Source organism: Simochromis diagramma, unplaced genomic scaffold (genome assembly GCF_900408965.1).
Source record: "Simochromis diagramma unplaced genomic scaffold, fSimDia1.1 OVJJ01000553.1, whole genome shotgun sequence".
Taxonomy (NCBI): domain Eukaryota; kingdom Metazoa; phylum Chordata; class Actinopteri; order Cichliformes; family Cichlidae; genus Simochromis; species Simochromis diagramma.
The window spans coordinates 3651150-3666893 of record NW_024387095.1 but is presented as its reverse complement, the minus strand read 5'-3'; the positions used below and the strand labels follow the sequence as shown (position 1 = coordinate 3666893).

The 15744-nt window shown below is 39.4% G+C and overlaps 1 protein-coding gene across 3 annotated transcripts in view; it reads right to left on the bottom strand.

Annotated features, from left to right (window-relative positions):
- Positions 1-254: 254 nt before the first annotated feature.
- Positions 255-15744, bottom strand: part of mylk4b (myosin light chain kinase family, member 4b) — a 34861-nt gene continuing 19371 nt past the window's right edge. For 2 of the 3 annotated variants that reach the window (XM_040046464.1, XM_040046465.1), the window contains 12 exons: positions 8144-8225; positions 6704-7106; positions 6291-6511; positions 5220-5325; positions 4499-4592; positions 3151-3260; positions 2924-3065; positions 2578-2648; positions 2367-2495; positions 2053-2284; positions 1620-1668; positions 255-1479 (listed from right to left, as the gene is read on the bottom strand). In XM_040046464.1, the coding sequence (XP_039902398.1) occupies positions 1469-1479; positions 1620-1668; positions 2053-2284; positions 2367-2495; positions 2578-2648; positions 2924-3065; positions 3151-3260; positions 4499-4592; positions 5220-5325; positions 6291-6511; positions 6704-7106; positions 8144-8225 (1650 nt within the window). In that variant the 3' untranslated portion in view covers positions 255-1468. Of the gene's footprint in view, positions 1480-1619; positions 1669-2052; positions 2285-2366; positions 2496-2577; positions 2649-2923; positions 3066-3150; positions 3261-4498; positions 4593-5219; positions 5326-6290; positions 6512-6703; positions 7107-8143; positions 8226-9225; positions 10438-15744 lie in introns of those variants that run through there. The other variant, XM_040046463.1, reaches the window with a different exon arrangement.

Genomic DNA, 15744 nt, shown 5'->3' with positions numbered 1-15744 from the left:
CAGTGCTTGCTGTACCTTCTTTATCTTTATAGATATGACAGCGTACACAAGACAGGAAAGGGGGGACCTAGACCACTGTATTGAGGACTAGAGGCTTTGTTACATGGGTTACCTACTCTGCTGTGAGCAACAGGGGTGCCCTACTTTAGAACCTTTTAAAAAATCAAAGCAAATTCCAAAGCAGAAGTATCTTTACTGTCATATTTCTTTTTCAATTTCCAAAAATACGCAGTAAGTAAGATGCACTATGAATGTTGTCTGGTGTGAGTTATTTATTAACATAATAATATTTCATAATTACTGATCTCTCATAATTGCACAAGAAAACCTGAAAAAGAAATAATAAATTCAAATGCACAAGTATTGAATTCACAGAGCTTTTCTGCTTCCAAATGGAAAAGCAAACAACTGAGCGTTGAAGTCACATTCAGTTTTCATCTCCTTGAAAGGGATGACAAAGCAATGGCTGGTGTCTTCTCTGCTCTGTTGTTGGCTCTCCGTCAAACTGAGCTGCACAGATGCACTTACCATCTGTGCATATCTACATTAAATCCTGCTCTTCTCCATTGAAAAAAAATCACTTATTGAATAAAAGCTCTTCAAGTACATTCTGGTGTTGAACCAGTAAATAAATGAACATAAGAATCCACTTCAGTCATGAATATATATATATATATATATTATTCACAGGTAGTATTCTGTTGTTCGTTATGCCTTCATGGAAGGTGAAAGGGCTACTCCAAACTGCCGAAGCAAGACAAGGTGGCGGCATAAATGCATACAGAAGGTGATGCGGGCTTAAAAATTAGGGTGAACGATGGCACAAACCAAGATATATTCACTGGTTCACTGATCACTAACATTTTGTCACTCCTCAACGGGAAGTGAGGGTATGCAGTGCTGTGCTGTACACAAAATAAATTAATCAGCTATGACTTCAAATTCAATCAAATTCTAAATATACTTAAAGTTATGTTCAAGAAAAAAAACATTTCGTTTTTATAAGACTTGTAAATTAAAAGAAAAAAAATCGAAAAAATATATTATTCAAATAAGAGAATTCAGTCTATATTGTGTTTAAAAATGTTTTCTGACTCTTAGAGAAAATAAATGAAGAAAGTGCAAAGCATGCAAGAAAACAGGACAATATGACAAACTGTGGATGAATAACAATGATGGTTTGATGCTATACACAGCTGATCTGTCACATATGTGGAAGCAGACAGGTCACGTGGCCTTTATGTGTCCAACAGTTTGGGTTCTTCATCATCAGTGTTTTCAGACACTACAGAATAGGAGTGTCTATTATTACCGTGCATCACATTATCTGGAGTCAGAACTGCAAGATATGGAGCGATGCAGAAGACGGATGGAGGAGAGTAGTTATCAAGTTCATACACAGGTACAGCAGCATTGGTCCAGTGTTGGGCTCCAGCTCCTTTCATTATCAAAAGGCATGCCGAGGGTCTCACATAGTTTCTAAGAGGGAAGCAAACAATATGTTTGGCTTAATAGAAGAAAAGTTGAGAAACTGTCCTACAATAGGCTCTTTGGGTTGAAAATTAATTTAAAACATTTATACATAAGCTAACAGGAAAATGAAGACAAAAATCTCTTACTTGTCTTACTCTCTGAAGGAGGACCATGCGTGGAGTGGCACTTAGTTTTCTGCAGTAAGAGGATCCAGTAAAACTGTTTGTTATTACACTCTTTGAATTAGGATAGCAAACAGGCTTCAAAGATGCATAACACAAACAGTTTTAAGTCTTCCTTTCATGTTTACAATAGATATTACACACATATTGGTTAATTTGCTTACATGCAAAATTTACATCTAATGTTGTTACATAAGTTCAATGTACAAGTTCAAATCTAATCAAGTGAAATTTACTTGAATGGTACACATTCATATTTGAATTAATAAACTTTTGATCTTATATATTTCAGATGCATTTTACTAAAAAAAAAAAGAAGCATTTTTAAAATTGTATTTTGTATTATTCACTGTTTACTATAAAGTAAATTTTGCGGTAAGGTGAATTTCGTATTTACCTTGCGATTTAGTTGATAGTGCAGACTCCGGTCTGACAGCCAGGGATGTTTGAGGGACTCTGTTGCACTCATCCTCCAGCTCTTGCTTTTCACCAGAAGACGTGTGATAAAGTCTTTAGCTTCATCTGAGACGTCTTTAAACTCCTCTTCCTCAAAGTTCCACTCACAGGCCAGGATGTTGTTCAGCGTCTCGTTGTCATCATCCCCCAGAAACGGAGACAAGCCGCTGAGTCTGGACATTAAGAATAATACAGATGTCAGGAACTGTACAGGTTGTGTCTCTGTGTGTGCACTGAATGAACTCCTTGACTCACAGCATATAGGTGATGACTCCAAGACTCCACATGTCCGTGGGGAATGACACAAACTCGTAGTTGATGACTTCAGGAGCTAAAAACTCAGGCGTTCCAAAGTTGACCTTTAGCTTCTCCCTAGGCTTATACCTGTCAGAGGAACCAGAACCATAAGAGAAAAACATACTCAAATAAACCAGTGCATGAAAGATGAGGTGACTATAAATCTTACCTCCTGGCAAGGCCAAAGTCAATGATTTTAATCTTGTTAGTAGCTCTGCTGACACAAAGAATGTTCTCAGGCTGAAAAAGAACACAGATTCTGGTGTCACATATACTGTGTTTTAGAGGCCGTTCTTCTTTTTGGCATAGGTGCAAAAGATAAAGAAAAGAACACAGACAACACCCTAAATTTTATTTCATTAACAGAGATGGAAGCTTTTATTTTGAAACTTTATAAACTTGTCTTTTCATTAGGCTGTTTAGGCTCCAAATGAATGTTGTAACATATTGAAAAATAAATAAAAATACTGAAAGAGATTATTCCTACTGTGATGCGAAGACTCAAGTAGGTTTACCTTGAGGTCGAGATGTAAGATGTACATTTTATGCATGTACTGCAGCCCTTCACAGATTTGCCGTATAAACAGCACCGTGTCCAACTCTGTGAGGTTGTAGTTCTCGTCAATGATGCGGTCAAACAGCTCCCCTCCTTCCACACTACCACACAAAGAGAGACACTGTTACAGCCAGTCCGAGTTTGTAGAGGCTCTTTTTGTATTGTCACAGACACACACAAACTTACTATTCCATGACCAGGATGATGTCGTTACGCGACTCAAATGCAGCGTATAGCTGAATGAGGTTGGCGTGGTTCAGCTGGTTCATCACCTGGATCTCATTCCTCACCACCTCCTGATAGACGGAAATGAAATGTAAATCAAATTTAAAATCACATATAGGAAAATGACACGTAAATTTGGAAGTTAATGAATGACAAAACTATACTAATTTTAATTCAATTGTATTTTTTAGAGCCAAATCACAACAGTTGCCTCAAGGAGCTTTATATTGTAGGTTAAAGATTTAATAATACAGAGAAAATCCCAACAAACAGAAAATCAGCCATGAGCAGCACTTGGTGATAGTGAAAAGGAAAAACTGCCTTTTAACAGGAAGAAACCTCTAGCAGAACAAGGCTCAGGGAGGGGCGGGGCCATCTGCTTTGACCAATTGGGGGTAAGGAGAGGAAAACAAGAAAAAGCCAGTCTGCAAGATTTTTAAAGCTTACAAGGAATAAGTTATGAACACAAATAAGTCATGCTTGTCTTGAGGATTTTCAGTGTGTAACATATCAGCTGTTGAATTTGTAAAAAAAAAAAAAGACCTTAAAAGCCAAGTGCTGGTTATATTTTGCCTTATTGAAGCATGTCAAAAATAGCAAGAGTGCCTCTTGCTTCACTGCACGGACAAAATCACAATTATTCCTCTTTGGTCCCTCATATCATAAAACTGGAGCGATCAAACAGGCAGGGTCCTTTCTATGATTTAAGCTACTGCAGACTGCTATAGAAAGGTTGGTTTGGTCAAGATGGTATGTTAGGGACGAGGTAGATCAAATCCTTCATGGCAGTTTTTGCTTGTGGTTCAGTTTAAAATGTTCAATGGAAACAGAAGTTACAGACATAAGGGACTTGATTAAAAAGTAAATATTTATATTAGCAGCATGCAACTCATAGCAGCCTGTGCTGCAGCCATTCGGGGGCATAGTTAGATACAAATAAGACAACAGTCAGACACAAAGTGCCAGCTGTTTGGTCGTGGATCATCAGCGACAGCCATGTGGGTCATTTGAGGATCTGGCTACAAGTTTAATGAGCTTTTTAAATACTTCAGATTATAATCTAACCACACAGCTATACTCTGACATCTGACCTCCACCGCATATCTAGTTGACTGAGAGAAATAAAGACACAATGGGGCTGACAAATGCCCATTACCTCAGCGTGTCTATTTTTAAAATCGAATCCTTTATAGTGCAGTGATAAAAGTGACCATGTATTAGACTGTCTGAGAAAACTGGCATCTCAGCAGCATCACTAAACCTGGATTCTGTTTCGTATTCAGCATTAACCAGCCAATCATTGCTGCACCTTCTCTTTCTGGCTCCGGGCTTTGATGATCTTGGCAGCCAGAGTCAGACCAGACGAGTTCTCTACACACTTGTGGACTTGTCCAAAACGTCCCCTAATGAAAGAAAAGCAAACACACGGAGGAGTTAGAGGTGTGGACAGATGGGATGAAGAGCCGGAGAACAACCATTCTGTAAATTGGATTTTATTATTAAAAACAAATATTTCTGGCGCTGAAATATGATGTTTCACGTTTGCTGGTGTTTGCTGCTCAAGAGTATTTGGATATGGTTTTGATTGGTTTTGTTCAGGATCTCTTTAATGTTTATGTCGGACCAATTAAACAAAGGGGTTTTATGAATCAGCTGCCATTAAAAAGCTGAAAATTCTTTTAAATATCAAAATAACAATTTGTTTGTGACTCTTACTTATGTCTATACATTATAATAGTTTATTGACTCATATAGAAATTCAGGCTATGCTCTTGTGTAATTTGACAAATGTGTTTGCGTGCTAAGGAGTAATCTTCTATTTGAGAGGCAGGATTTAGCGCTGGTCTGTTACATCAGAAAGCCCCCTGAGGGTCAGCACCATTTGCCCTTTGGGGGGCAACTAAAATTATTAGCGCAGGGTATGAGATCGTCTGTTATTTCATTATTGAGTGCCAGTGTGTGCCTGTAACTGGGCGAAATGAAAATAAAGTGCTGTAATGAGAGATGAATGTTCTGAGTGTTTCCCTCACCCTCCCAGGACCTCCTCTCTGTTGATAGTGTAATAGGTGGCGATCTGGTGGGGTTTGGGAGTAACGATGCGGTGGTCGAAAGGTGCTAGCGGTGGAGGACTTGAGTCTGAAGAAGAAATGAAAAAGAAAGGCAAAGAGAAGACAAGTTACTGTTACTGAGTGCAGAGAGGGAACGAAAGGCTGAGGAAGAGGTCTCAGCACCCAGAAACAAAGTAGTTTAAAATAGCAGCATGCCGGCGTCTCATTATGTGCTCCGCCAGCTGTGCTCGCTGACATGTTAGTGACGCTCGCACAGGCATGCTGTTATGACACTGAAGCTGATTTAAAGTCTGAGGAACGCAGAGGCAAATGTCATAAAGTAACTCATCAAGCTGAGTCTACACGGAGAGCCTATAGGATGCATGAATACTGTGCTGAGCAGTCCAGGATTTTGAAACACTGAGGTCATGAAGCCTAAATGCATCTTTTATGGATAGCACTGGAAATGAAAAAAAAAAAAAACCCTCAAAGATGCACTATGAAAAGTGTCTGACCGTTTTTTGCTGACTGTCACATATCTTTTATTTGCAGCTTATAGCAGATTCAAACAACAGAAGTTGACCTAAAGTGCTTTTTTACATCTCCCCCCCAAAAAATAAATTAAAGCTGAAAGGTGTGTTTTGTTGTGTTAAGTAAAAATCACTGTGTTTTAATGATCATTAAAATGTGTTTTTAGTTTTCAGATTGATGATGATTCATCTCATTCATCATGAAACCCTGTCCTCCTCTAATAGTGCCCTGCATGTTCCTGGGATTGGATCGATACTGAAATTTGCAGTATTGCACAGCACTACTTCTTGATCTTTGTCAGTCTGCGGTCTCTACTCCCTCGCATACACATTGATAAGATACTGCATGTATACAATATATTGACTGACACTGACGGTGATTCAGAGGCCTAAATTTCAAAACACAAGTTCCTGAAATCTTTCCTTACCTGATTTCTACAAACACTCCCATTTACATGTCGTAGCATTAGTTGTAGAAAGCAACAGCCTACACCCGAAAAAAAGCACTCACACACTTTCTTACCAATAATAAACTCCTTTATTTCCTCTGCCGCCTCCCCTTCGTCTTCTGTCTTCGCTTGGTCAGATATGGAGACCTGTTGCTCGGCTCCCTCGACGACCTGTCCATCAGCCCTTTCCACTTTACTGTCCTCCACCCGGCTCTTTTTGAGGTCGTCTTTTGCTAGGTCTTCTTCTGGGACATGGCGTTTGCTACAAGTGGCCACATCACCAGCCTCCTCAGAGCTTCAGAAAGGAAGGCACAGAATATGAATGTGTGATGTGGTTTGAAGTTCCCCTTTTCCTCCCCCAACAAAAGAATTTCCTCTTAGCTGGCTTAATGATCCAAAGAAGTACAAGTAAAGAAAATAAATAGTTAACTTAATGAATTTAATAGCAAGTAGCATAAAGATATATGGTAGCTTTGCTAAGACACACCTGTCATACTGAAGCACAGAGGCCCTGCAGATCCAGGCTTTTTCTGATTTTGATGATTCTTCTCTATGCGTTGTCTTCACATCATCTTTCACTTTTCCGTGATTTTCAAGACTAACATCTTCTCCATTTTGCTTTTCTTCTTCTTTTTCTTGTTCTTCTGGCTCAGAGTCTTCAAATATACCCCCCTCTCCTTCCTCATCCTGCCTTTCCTCAGCCTCCTCCTGCCTTTCGTCTGACTGGGCAACAGAGGTGTGCGGTTCTTCAAGCATCAGCTTTTCCAGATCCTGTCTTCCACTTCTTCCATCCCCCTCAGCCTCTATGTTTATGTGCGAATGCTCGGTGTTCTGCCTGTTGAGCTTTTCCACCTGTTCCTGGAGCACAGGCTCATTCAGGGAGGAGGTGTCTGTAGTGAAGAAAACACACGGATACAACCAGATGTTTGGTGAAAACGCTGTATTATATTTACTAAAAATGAATGTAATCAGATGATTGATAATCCTCAAATAGATGGAATTCACTCATCACATATTTACATCTTATGCTAGTCTGGGTGGTCACTTGCTCGATAAGTCTGGCCCAATTCAGATAAAAATCTCACATCATCCTCTGGATAGTTTGTTGCAGAGTGTTGTGAAGACACGAGTGCAGATCTGGTTCTCAGATCCATATTAAAGCCGTCAAGCTAAGACCTAAATTCTGATCTGTCATCTGTGTTTCAGATTTTGCTCATATATAAATTTATTATGCAAACTTGACATGTAAAGATGGGGAATTATTGCAGACAAATACTGTTTAAATTTTATTCACTTTGCCTTTTGTGTTCTGACTGTTTACATGTTGGTCGATGTGAATGTATCCTATTTATTTAGATACCGTTTCATTCTCCTACTTGGGTCTCTTATACTGTCTTCCCTCACTTTTGTCAGATTGCTATGTCTTCAGTGTCTTTTTGCATTTTCTTCTCCTCATTGCCTGAATTTGTAGTGTTTTGTTTGATTTCTCATATATTTAAATAAAGGCTGAACTGCCTCTTGTCTCCCTTTTTATGCTGTTATCCTTTAAACATGATGAAAACTGTATTTATGTCTGCCAAAAAGTCAGCAGATGTAGCAGTGCAGCCATGCAAGACTTCCAGGGATCATTACATAGCTTGTCTACATATAAGATTTACATTTTTTAAAGGCCTTCTTAATATGTTTCCCATCATTTACTTATATTTTATGTTTTTATGCTAAACAGAACACATATTTTATATTACAAAAACAATTCTCAGAAATCCTGAACTGGTCTCCCTGTTATATTAAAGTCCGTTATATTCCATGATGTACATATATTTCAGATTTATGATGTATTATATGCAGATAACGAGTTTAGAAATTTTGTGGTGGGCTCTGCATAAACTTGTGATTGTGGATTGTGTAATATCTTGTTTGAGTTTACCTGACGTTTCTTGCGGTTTTCTCTTTTTCTGGGCCTTTAAACCTTTCAGGCTCAGCTTGGCTTTTTCCTTATCATCCTTTGCCTGGATGTTAACAGAGGAAAGAAAGATCAGGTTTTAGACATTGTGCGTAACACTCAAAAGTGGGACAAAACCTGCACTAGGTGGAAACTTCTCATAGAAAGGAAAATTGCTGATAGATGCAGATATTTCCATTTGTGCAATAATGTGACAACAAGCTTCAAAGCAGTTTCTGTTGCGAAGGTTTTCCCTCATAACTCAAGTGTATTGATGTCTTGCTCAGCAGATGCCTCCTTCTGGCCAAAGAGGAAATATGTGGCATTTCAACTATAGCAGTTGAAATGCTACACATCACTCGAATCAGTTCCACACTTTAAAAGAGAAATATTCACTTTATCCCTACATACAGTATATATGACAGTCGCCATATGGTGCAACAAATCTGTCTCCTTAACCCTGTATCTAAAAAAAGCCTCTGAATCAGCAGTGTAACCATAGATTATATGAATGCATGAACTATGCAATATATGTTGCATGTGTTACACATCTGTAACATATATTCATATTTGGTTACAGCACTAGGAAGTGAGTCTCTCTAATAAATCATGGCATTAAGAACGATTAAGACTTTGACGACTGTTGGACTGAAGCTGTGCAGCTGCACTGCAAGCTGATAAAGACGTGGTCTGGGAAAGATAACCAATGTGACATTAATCATTTACACCTCGGAGGCCGATCACAGTCTCAATGGTAAATCACTTAACATTACAGCAGGCACAGCAGAGCCAAGACCAGCCACATAGGAGTCATATCTAAACTCACAGGAGTTAAAAGGCAGAGTTTTAAAAAACATTGCCATTTAAATGTTATTTGAACTGTCACATATACACAATATGAATACATTCAGTCAAGAGGATACCAATGCAACCATGCTCACTATACAGTGAGACCTTTCACTTTCACTGCCATGTTCAACAATGCAGATAAAAATGATGGAACTTTAAAAGTGCTTTTGCTAGATTCTAGTGGAAAACTTGCTCATGATGTCGTTTAAACTTCTCACCTTCCTGTTGGCTTTCCGTCCAGGCTGTTTGAACAGAAGCTCCACCAACCTGGAGCTCTTTACCACCTCACCGATGAAGCTTATCACCTGCTGGGTGCCCTCCACCAGTTTCTCCACCCCCTCCAACCTGCGTCCCTGACTCTCCATGTGCTCGCTGGCCCTCTCCATGGCCCCATGCAGCTCCCTGCATACTGCTTCTACCCCAGACCCACGGCTTTTTCCATGGCTTTCTTCACGTATTGAAGCTAGATCCAAACCCATACCCCTGACATCCTGCGACAGGCCATCCAGCTTGATCAAGACAGTCTGTTGCATGTTGAGCAAACGCTCCATCTGAGAGCTCAGGAAGTCCATTCGACTTTCCACAGATCGCAGGGCAACATCATGAGGAGAGCAAGAGGATGATGATGAAGAAGAGGAAGAAGCAGCCTGAGACTTTTCTGATCCATTTAGAGAAAGCTTCCTTCCACCTGGCTTCTGCCCGTGAAGAGGGTTTGGATCATAAACCTTGGCTAAAGAGTTAACAAGGCTGGAGCTCATGATTGACCTAAATCTGGCTTCTAATAAAAAGCGTTTATTTAATCTAAAGTCCAGTTACTCTCACAAAGTCTCAACTAGCACAAAAAACATAGTGCCAGACAAAGCTGCAGACAAGTTAAAAGGACTGGAGGGACAACAGATAGCTCTCTTCCAATCCTTCACCACCGAGCTGAGTTTTAAGAATAGCAAATGGCTGTTCTCCCAATTACAGTGCAACACCGCTGTGGACGTAAGGGACTCGGTGGCCAGTGATAAGAGCTGAGGGCTCGAGTGTACAGTGGGGGATGCTGGGGAGGGTCGCTATGTGACATTTGAGATACTTCAAAAGCCCTTCAGTCGGGTGTTAGAATCCCAAGAATGCTGAACTAAATATGATGCTGTAAAAAGCAAGATAAACAAATATAGTTTAGGGCCAATAAAGAAAAGCATAACATCTCTAAATCTGAAGAGCCCGTGCCATTTTTCAGCAGGTTTAGTCACATTACACCATTAATCACATTTTCATTTTGTTTTTCACATTGTAACAAGATTGAAGGAGGGATGCCAGCACGTGCGAAGTGGTAAAAAAGTTACTAATTAAAGAGGACTGAGATTATTTCTGAACACTGCCAAATACTATCAGTTTATCGCTTTTTATACCTAACTTGTTTCACTCAGAGTAGCAGAGAGGAGCCATTTAAATTTTTACCAAATCACCACCATTCTGACTATTTAGCAGACTGTTTTCTATCTTTCTGCAGTGTATTGCTGCATTTTTGAGTTATTTTGATTGTATTTATGGTTAAATATGAATATTAAAGATTTTTTTATTTGCTGTTCATTAAGTTTAAAAGTCATCATTTATTTTACAGCTCACTAATCCTGAGCCAACACTGTTCAAGGACAGAAGTTGAGTAAAACTTAAAAGGGTTTGGTTTCCTCTGGAGGCCACCAAGTGGAAAGAACTTCCGAGGTTCCCAATATAAGCCTGCTGTCCACACACCGTGAGGGACACAAAGACAACGGGACACAGGTGATCCAGCTGACACCTAAGAACTGTTGATGCAGAGGAGAGGGGGATTGTGGGAGAGGAAACTTCCTGCACATGTGTTGCTGTACAGAATTAAAGAGGACAGACATACACACTGTCGCTGACACACGAGTTCATATTCATGAACAGGCCCACCTACTGAGACGTGACTCTGCACATTGACCTCAAACTTTTCCACATCTCAGTACAGTCTATCAGGAGTAGGCTGAGTGACAAAGCGCTGGCGCCTATATACTGGCACCCATTTGTCAACAACGGAAAAACCTGACCTATACTCTGCTCCTCACGCTGTTCCCAAGTACGGACAGCTCATCAGCTGTCAGGGTTAACACTTGTATCCCCAGTGGCTATTTGCTATTGAAGGTGAGAATGATAAAGGACACGGTGCAAGTGCAGACAGAATGCAAAACATATGGTTGAAATACATGTTTCCTTACTGAAGGAGATCAGTAATCCGGCAAAAGCGTTTTCACACTAAACTGCTTTATAAAGATTATTGCAGAGCCTCTGTTTGACATTAATCAAAGATAAAATACTGTAATTAGTCAGGGTCTAAAACGATATTCAGTGAAACTTCAGAAACAGCTCTCAAGCTAAAGTGGATTATTGCAAGTAAACATATAGAAAAATCAGTTTTTTGTAGCTTTTTCAAGCAATTGCTTTGTATGGTGGCCCTAAGAGGTCAAACTGTTTAAGAAAACACCTGAAATTATAAGAAAAACAACGGCAAAAGCACATAAAACGCAACAGAAGTTGTATAAAACACAAAGGATGTAGAAAAAAAATGCAGCCCAAGCTCACAAAAAAAAATAATCACAAAACATGACAAAAATACTATATGAGGGAGAAAAAGATGAATGCACAATATCTTCCATCTTTTCCATCTCCATCTGAGGATTCAGCAGTGCTGTGAAGGAGGAAAAAGATGGAAGAGATTGTGCATTCATCTTTTTCCTCCTTCACAGCACTGGTGAATCCTCTCCTTCATGCCTTCACTATCTCAGTGCAGTGTTTTGGTTTCTGTCACTTCAGGAGCTGGTCCGTCACAGTTTTGTTTCCCCCAAAACGCTTCTGTTGTGCTTTTTGACATTTTTTTTTACTAGTTCTCTTCTATTTTATTCAACTTCTGATGTGTGTTTTATGTGCTTTTGGAACATTTTCACATTTGGTGGTGCTTTCTGAAGGTGCAGTACATTTGGCCTCACAGGGCCACCATAGTTTTGCACTTGAAACACCACAAACTAAACACCACAGATTCAACAACAAAGAGGTTTTTATGTCTCTGTATCAACGGCCTGTTTCATAAAGGTATTTCTCAGGAGTTTTGCGGATAACTTGGACTCAGGGAAGAACTGGGTGATCAAAAGTCACTGTGTGAAAACAATTTCGAAAATATCTAGTTAAAGAAAATCCAGTCAGGATTCATTCATGAATGACACTATAGTTAACATGTCAGATGGCAAGGCCACCATTCTTTCTCTTGCTCTCTTTATTTTTTGTTGTCTTTAATTAATTAAAACATGTTCTATGTACGCTTGGTGTTCATTTTAAAGTAAGATGCTCTGACTACATGAATACTTTTGTTAAACTTCAGTACTATATATGTTACAGCAAGTTAGCACAGATCTCAAGCATCTCTTTTGAAAAACTTCAGAAAGTTTTGCACTTAGCCATAGCCACTAAACAATGACCTATAGGAAACACACACAGGCAGACAAATACACACATGTAATGACTCAAAAGAATTGCTGCCATTAAAATGCTACATACACACAAAAACACTGCATCTCAGGAAAAATTATTATTTTCAGGAGCTGTCTTTTTTGGTTTCTCTTTCTCTCCTTCAAAGATCCTTGCTTCGCCCAAGCTCAGTGAGTTGCTGCCACGCCGTCATGGAGAGTGTTGACAGTGTTTATTGTTTCTAAAGGAAGAAGAGGTTACACAGACGTTTCCTGCCACTGCGGTCTTTTTGATTTACATTTGAGAATACTCAAATAGGAATGCCATGATATTTTATATGAAATAAACATCAAATGTGATATGCTGCTCTGTGGTCATAATTGCACTGTGTAAAACCTTTATCTTTTTCAAAGCTACTATTTGTGTAACAAAAAAATAAAATCAGACCAGATACATTTTACCAGCATTAAACAATTTTTTCACAGGCAACAACAAACAATACTGCTACAACAAAAAAATATTTTATTATTTAGATTATATTATACTGTCATATACTCAAAAGTATCTTGTGCTTGTTTTAGAAATATATAAGTAAAAAGGGAGTAAACAGTACACTATTTTATATGAATGTATCTTTCTTTTCCCTACTTCTTTATTTCCTTATATCGGCTTCAGCTCTGAATCACTGCATACTCCATAACAACTACCTTTTGTGGGGACAAATTGTGATACAGTAGATGGCTAAATAAATCTCCACACAGACTCCACACTACAATAGCCAAGAGCCAGTAGGGTCGGAGCAGAGTGCTGGTAGATTGGTCTGGTGGAAGGTTTAACTGTACCCTGTCAGACAAGCTCTGAAATCCCTAGTCAGAAAAGGTTACATGGTAACACGAGAGGCTGTGTGGTACAGGAGCACAGTTTGGGAATGAGGCTGACGCAGCCTAGCCACTCTCACCGCATATAGAATTACTCAGCAGGAAGACACAGACAATTTATAATGCTTATTCTACTGCCGTGGGCTTTCCAGTAATCCATTATCACTCCCAGAGCCACAATTATAGTCTGTGTCACACATAACAAATGCACGCCTTGGGATGGCTGCTGTTGTGGTAAACCTGGTCCATATTTAACAATGCTGTAGCTTGGCGAGGGAAAGCTGAAATAAGAGGGACATGGTAAGTAGGTAATTTACTTAAGTGATGGATTTTTTCATATTTTTGAGACAAACATTTTTTCCTAGGCTTGCTTATTTATAAACTAGAACACAGAAAAATGGTCTAAAATGTGTTTTCAGTTTCTCGAAATGACAGCAAAATATAAATGTGCATGTGACAGTAGATTCATGCATGCCTTTTCTATATTTTGTTTCAAATTGTTTCCATACTGATATACTTGAAAAGCAGTTTGGGTCAGGTAGACGAGTGTTTTAAAGGACATAGGAAGAAGTAGGGCTTGTGGATTAAATTGGTGCCTCCTATCCAAATGATTAGACCAGGAAGGGAAGGGATACAGACGAGACATTTTGGACCCACCGACAACAGCTCAGTGGCGGCTCTTTGAGCTTTGGCATGTTCCAGGGTGCTGGTCCAGCTCTGGGACCCCTGGATAATCCAGGGTTTCCCTCCCAAATGGCATCCCTAACCACATAAGATTCACCATACCATGAATATGACTCACACCACGCAACCTTGCTGAGACCAAAGATAGTTGCATTCAGAGAGGGGGTCCTCATCAACCCAGCAGTGTGCTTGACCTGAACAGTAACGAACCACATGCACACTCTTCACACAGACTTCATTTTTACATTTTCACCTTTCATTAGATCTCTGGAGAGAGAGAGAGTACATATGGTGGCTGCCCAACTGTGTGACTAAATGCACAAGTGTGAATGAATGGATTTTGAACAATTAGAAAGTGCACACACATTTTGTGAGTTAGCCTTACAGTAATTTAAACGTTTGATTTTCTTAGAGGTTTTAGTTTGAAATTCTGGAAAAACCCTCATACAAGCTATTTCAGCCCTGCATGCCAGCCAAAGTATGCAAACCCAAGATACCGTCTCTTCATAGTTGTACATTTGAAATAGAAAATTTCAACATATTTTGCACAATCTACACTTTTTCCTTACAGTTTCTTATTAGAGATTTAGTCGTTGGGAGCAACATGAGTCAATTTGAAACTAAAGTTTTGCTAAACCTGCACCATGCAAAGCTGTAGTGATCTGTTCAGCAGAGGTGAGGAGGTTATGTAACATTTTGCGTTTAATGACAGGATTGTTCTGTTGTTGATAGACCATATAAGTCTGGCGAGTAGATGCCAATAGGAACAAGTGCACATATTATCTCCGCAGCTCCACCTGCTGCTTTTCTGTCTGTCAAACCTGCATGTGTCACCACTGGCCGATGACAGTCTGTTCTTTCCACAGTTTAGCTGCCATGATAACCAGATGGTAGATTTAGCTCTCAGCAGCCTCAGAGCTCAGTGGGACAGGAAAAAATTCTCTTCATAGAACAGAGGTGCTTTATTACGTCAGAAAAGTTTGTGTGTATGTGAAGCGTGTTTGTGGTGCAGGGGGTAGCGAGGATAAGCATGTGGACGTGTTACATGCTAAACAGCATGAATGCATAACCCTGAGTGATATCACACAAATGTCAAATATCAAAACTGTATCACATTCCATTTTATGCTAAACTAAAAGCTAATGGTTTAAATTTATTATATCAAAACTTTTCTCGTACAGAAATCACACTTACTTAAGTGCTGCCAATGGGCTCGGGCTCATTTTCATGATGCAAACATGCAGATAGACACAGTCCACAGGCACGAACCAGAGACACTTCTGGTATTTACAGGTAATTCAATAACCATGTTGATGCACTTAGAATATCTGGAGACCCCTAGAGCATCCTCCGCAATACTTTTTGGGCTACTTCTTACTTTGGGATACTTTGAGTGTTTATAGAAGGAAATATTCTACATATAAAATTGAAACAAAATCATTGGATATTTAAGGCTTATTATACACTAACTATTAGCTTAGGGCCACGCAGAGACAATGTTGCGAGATAGGATCTAAAAAGTTAAGCCGACACATATTTTTGTTTCAATGCCCCAAAACATGCAAAAGCAGCAAATCTGATACATCATACGTCCAGAGATGGTTTCAATACAAATGGGTTGTTTGGTACAGTCTGAAGTGAAGTCATTTCGTGCATTATCACCAAGCATTTTTGCTTTTCATGTGTTTTTTTTCATAACATACCGCT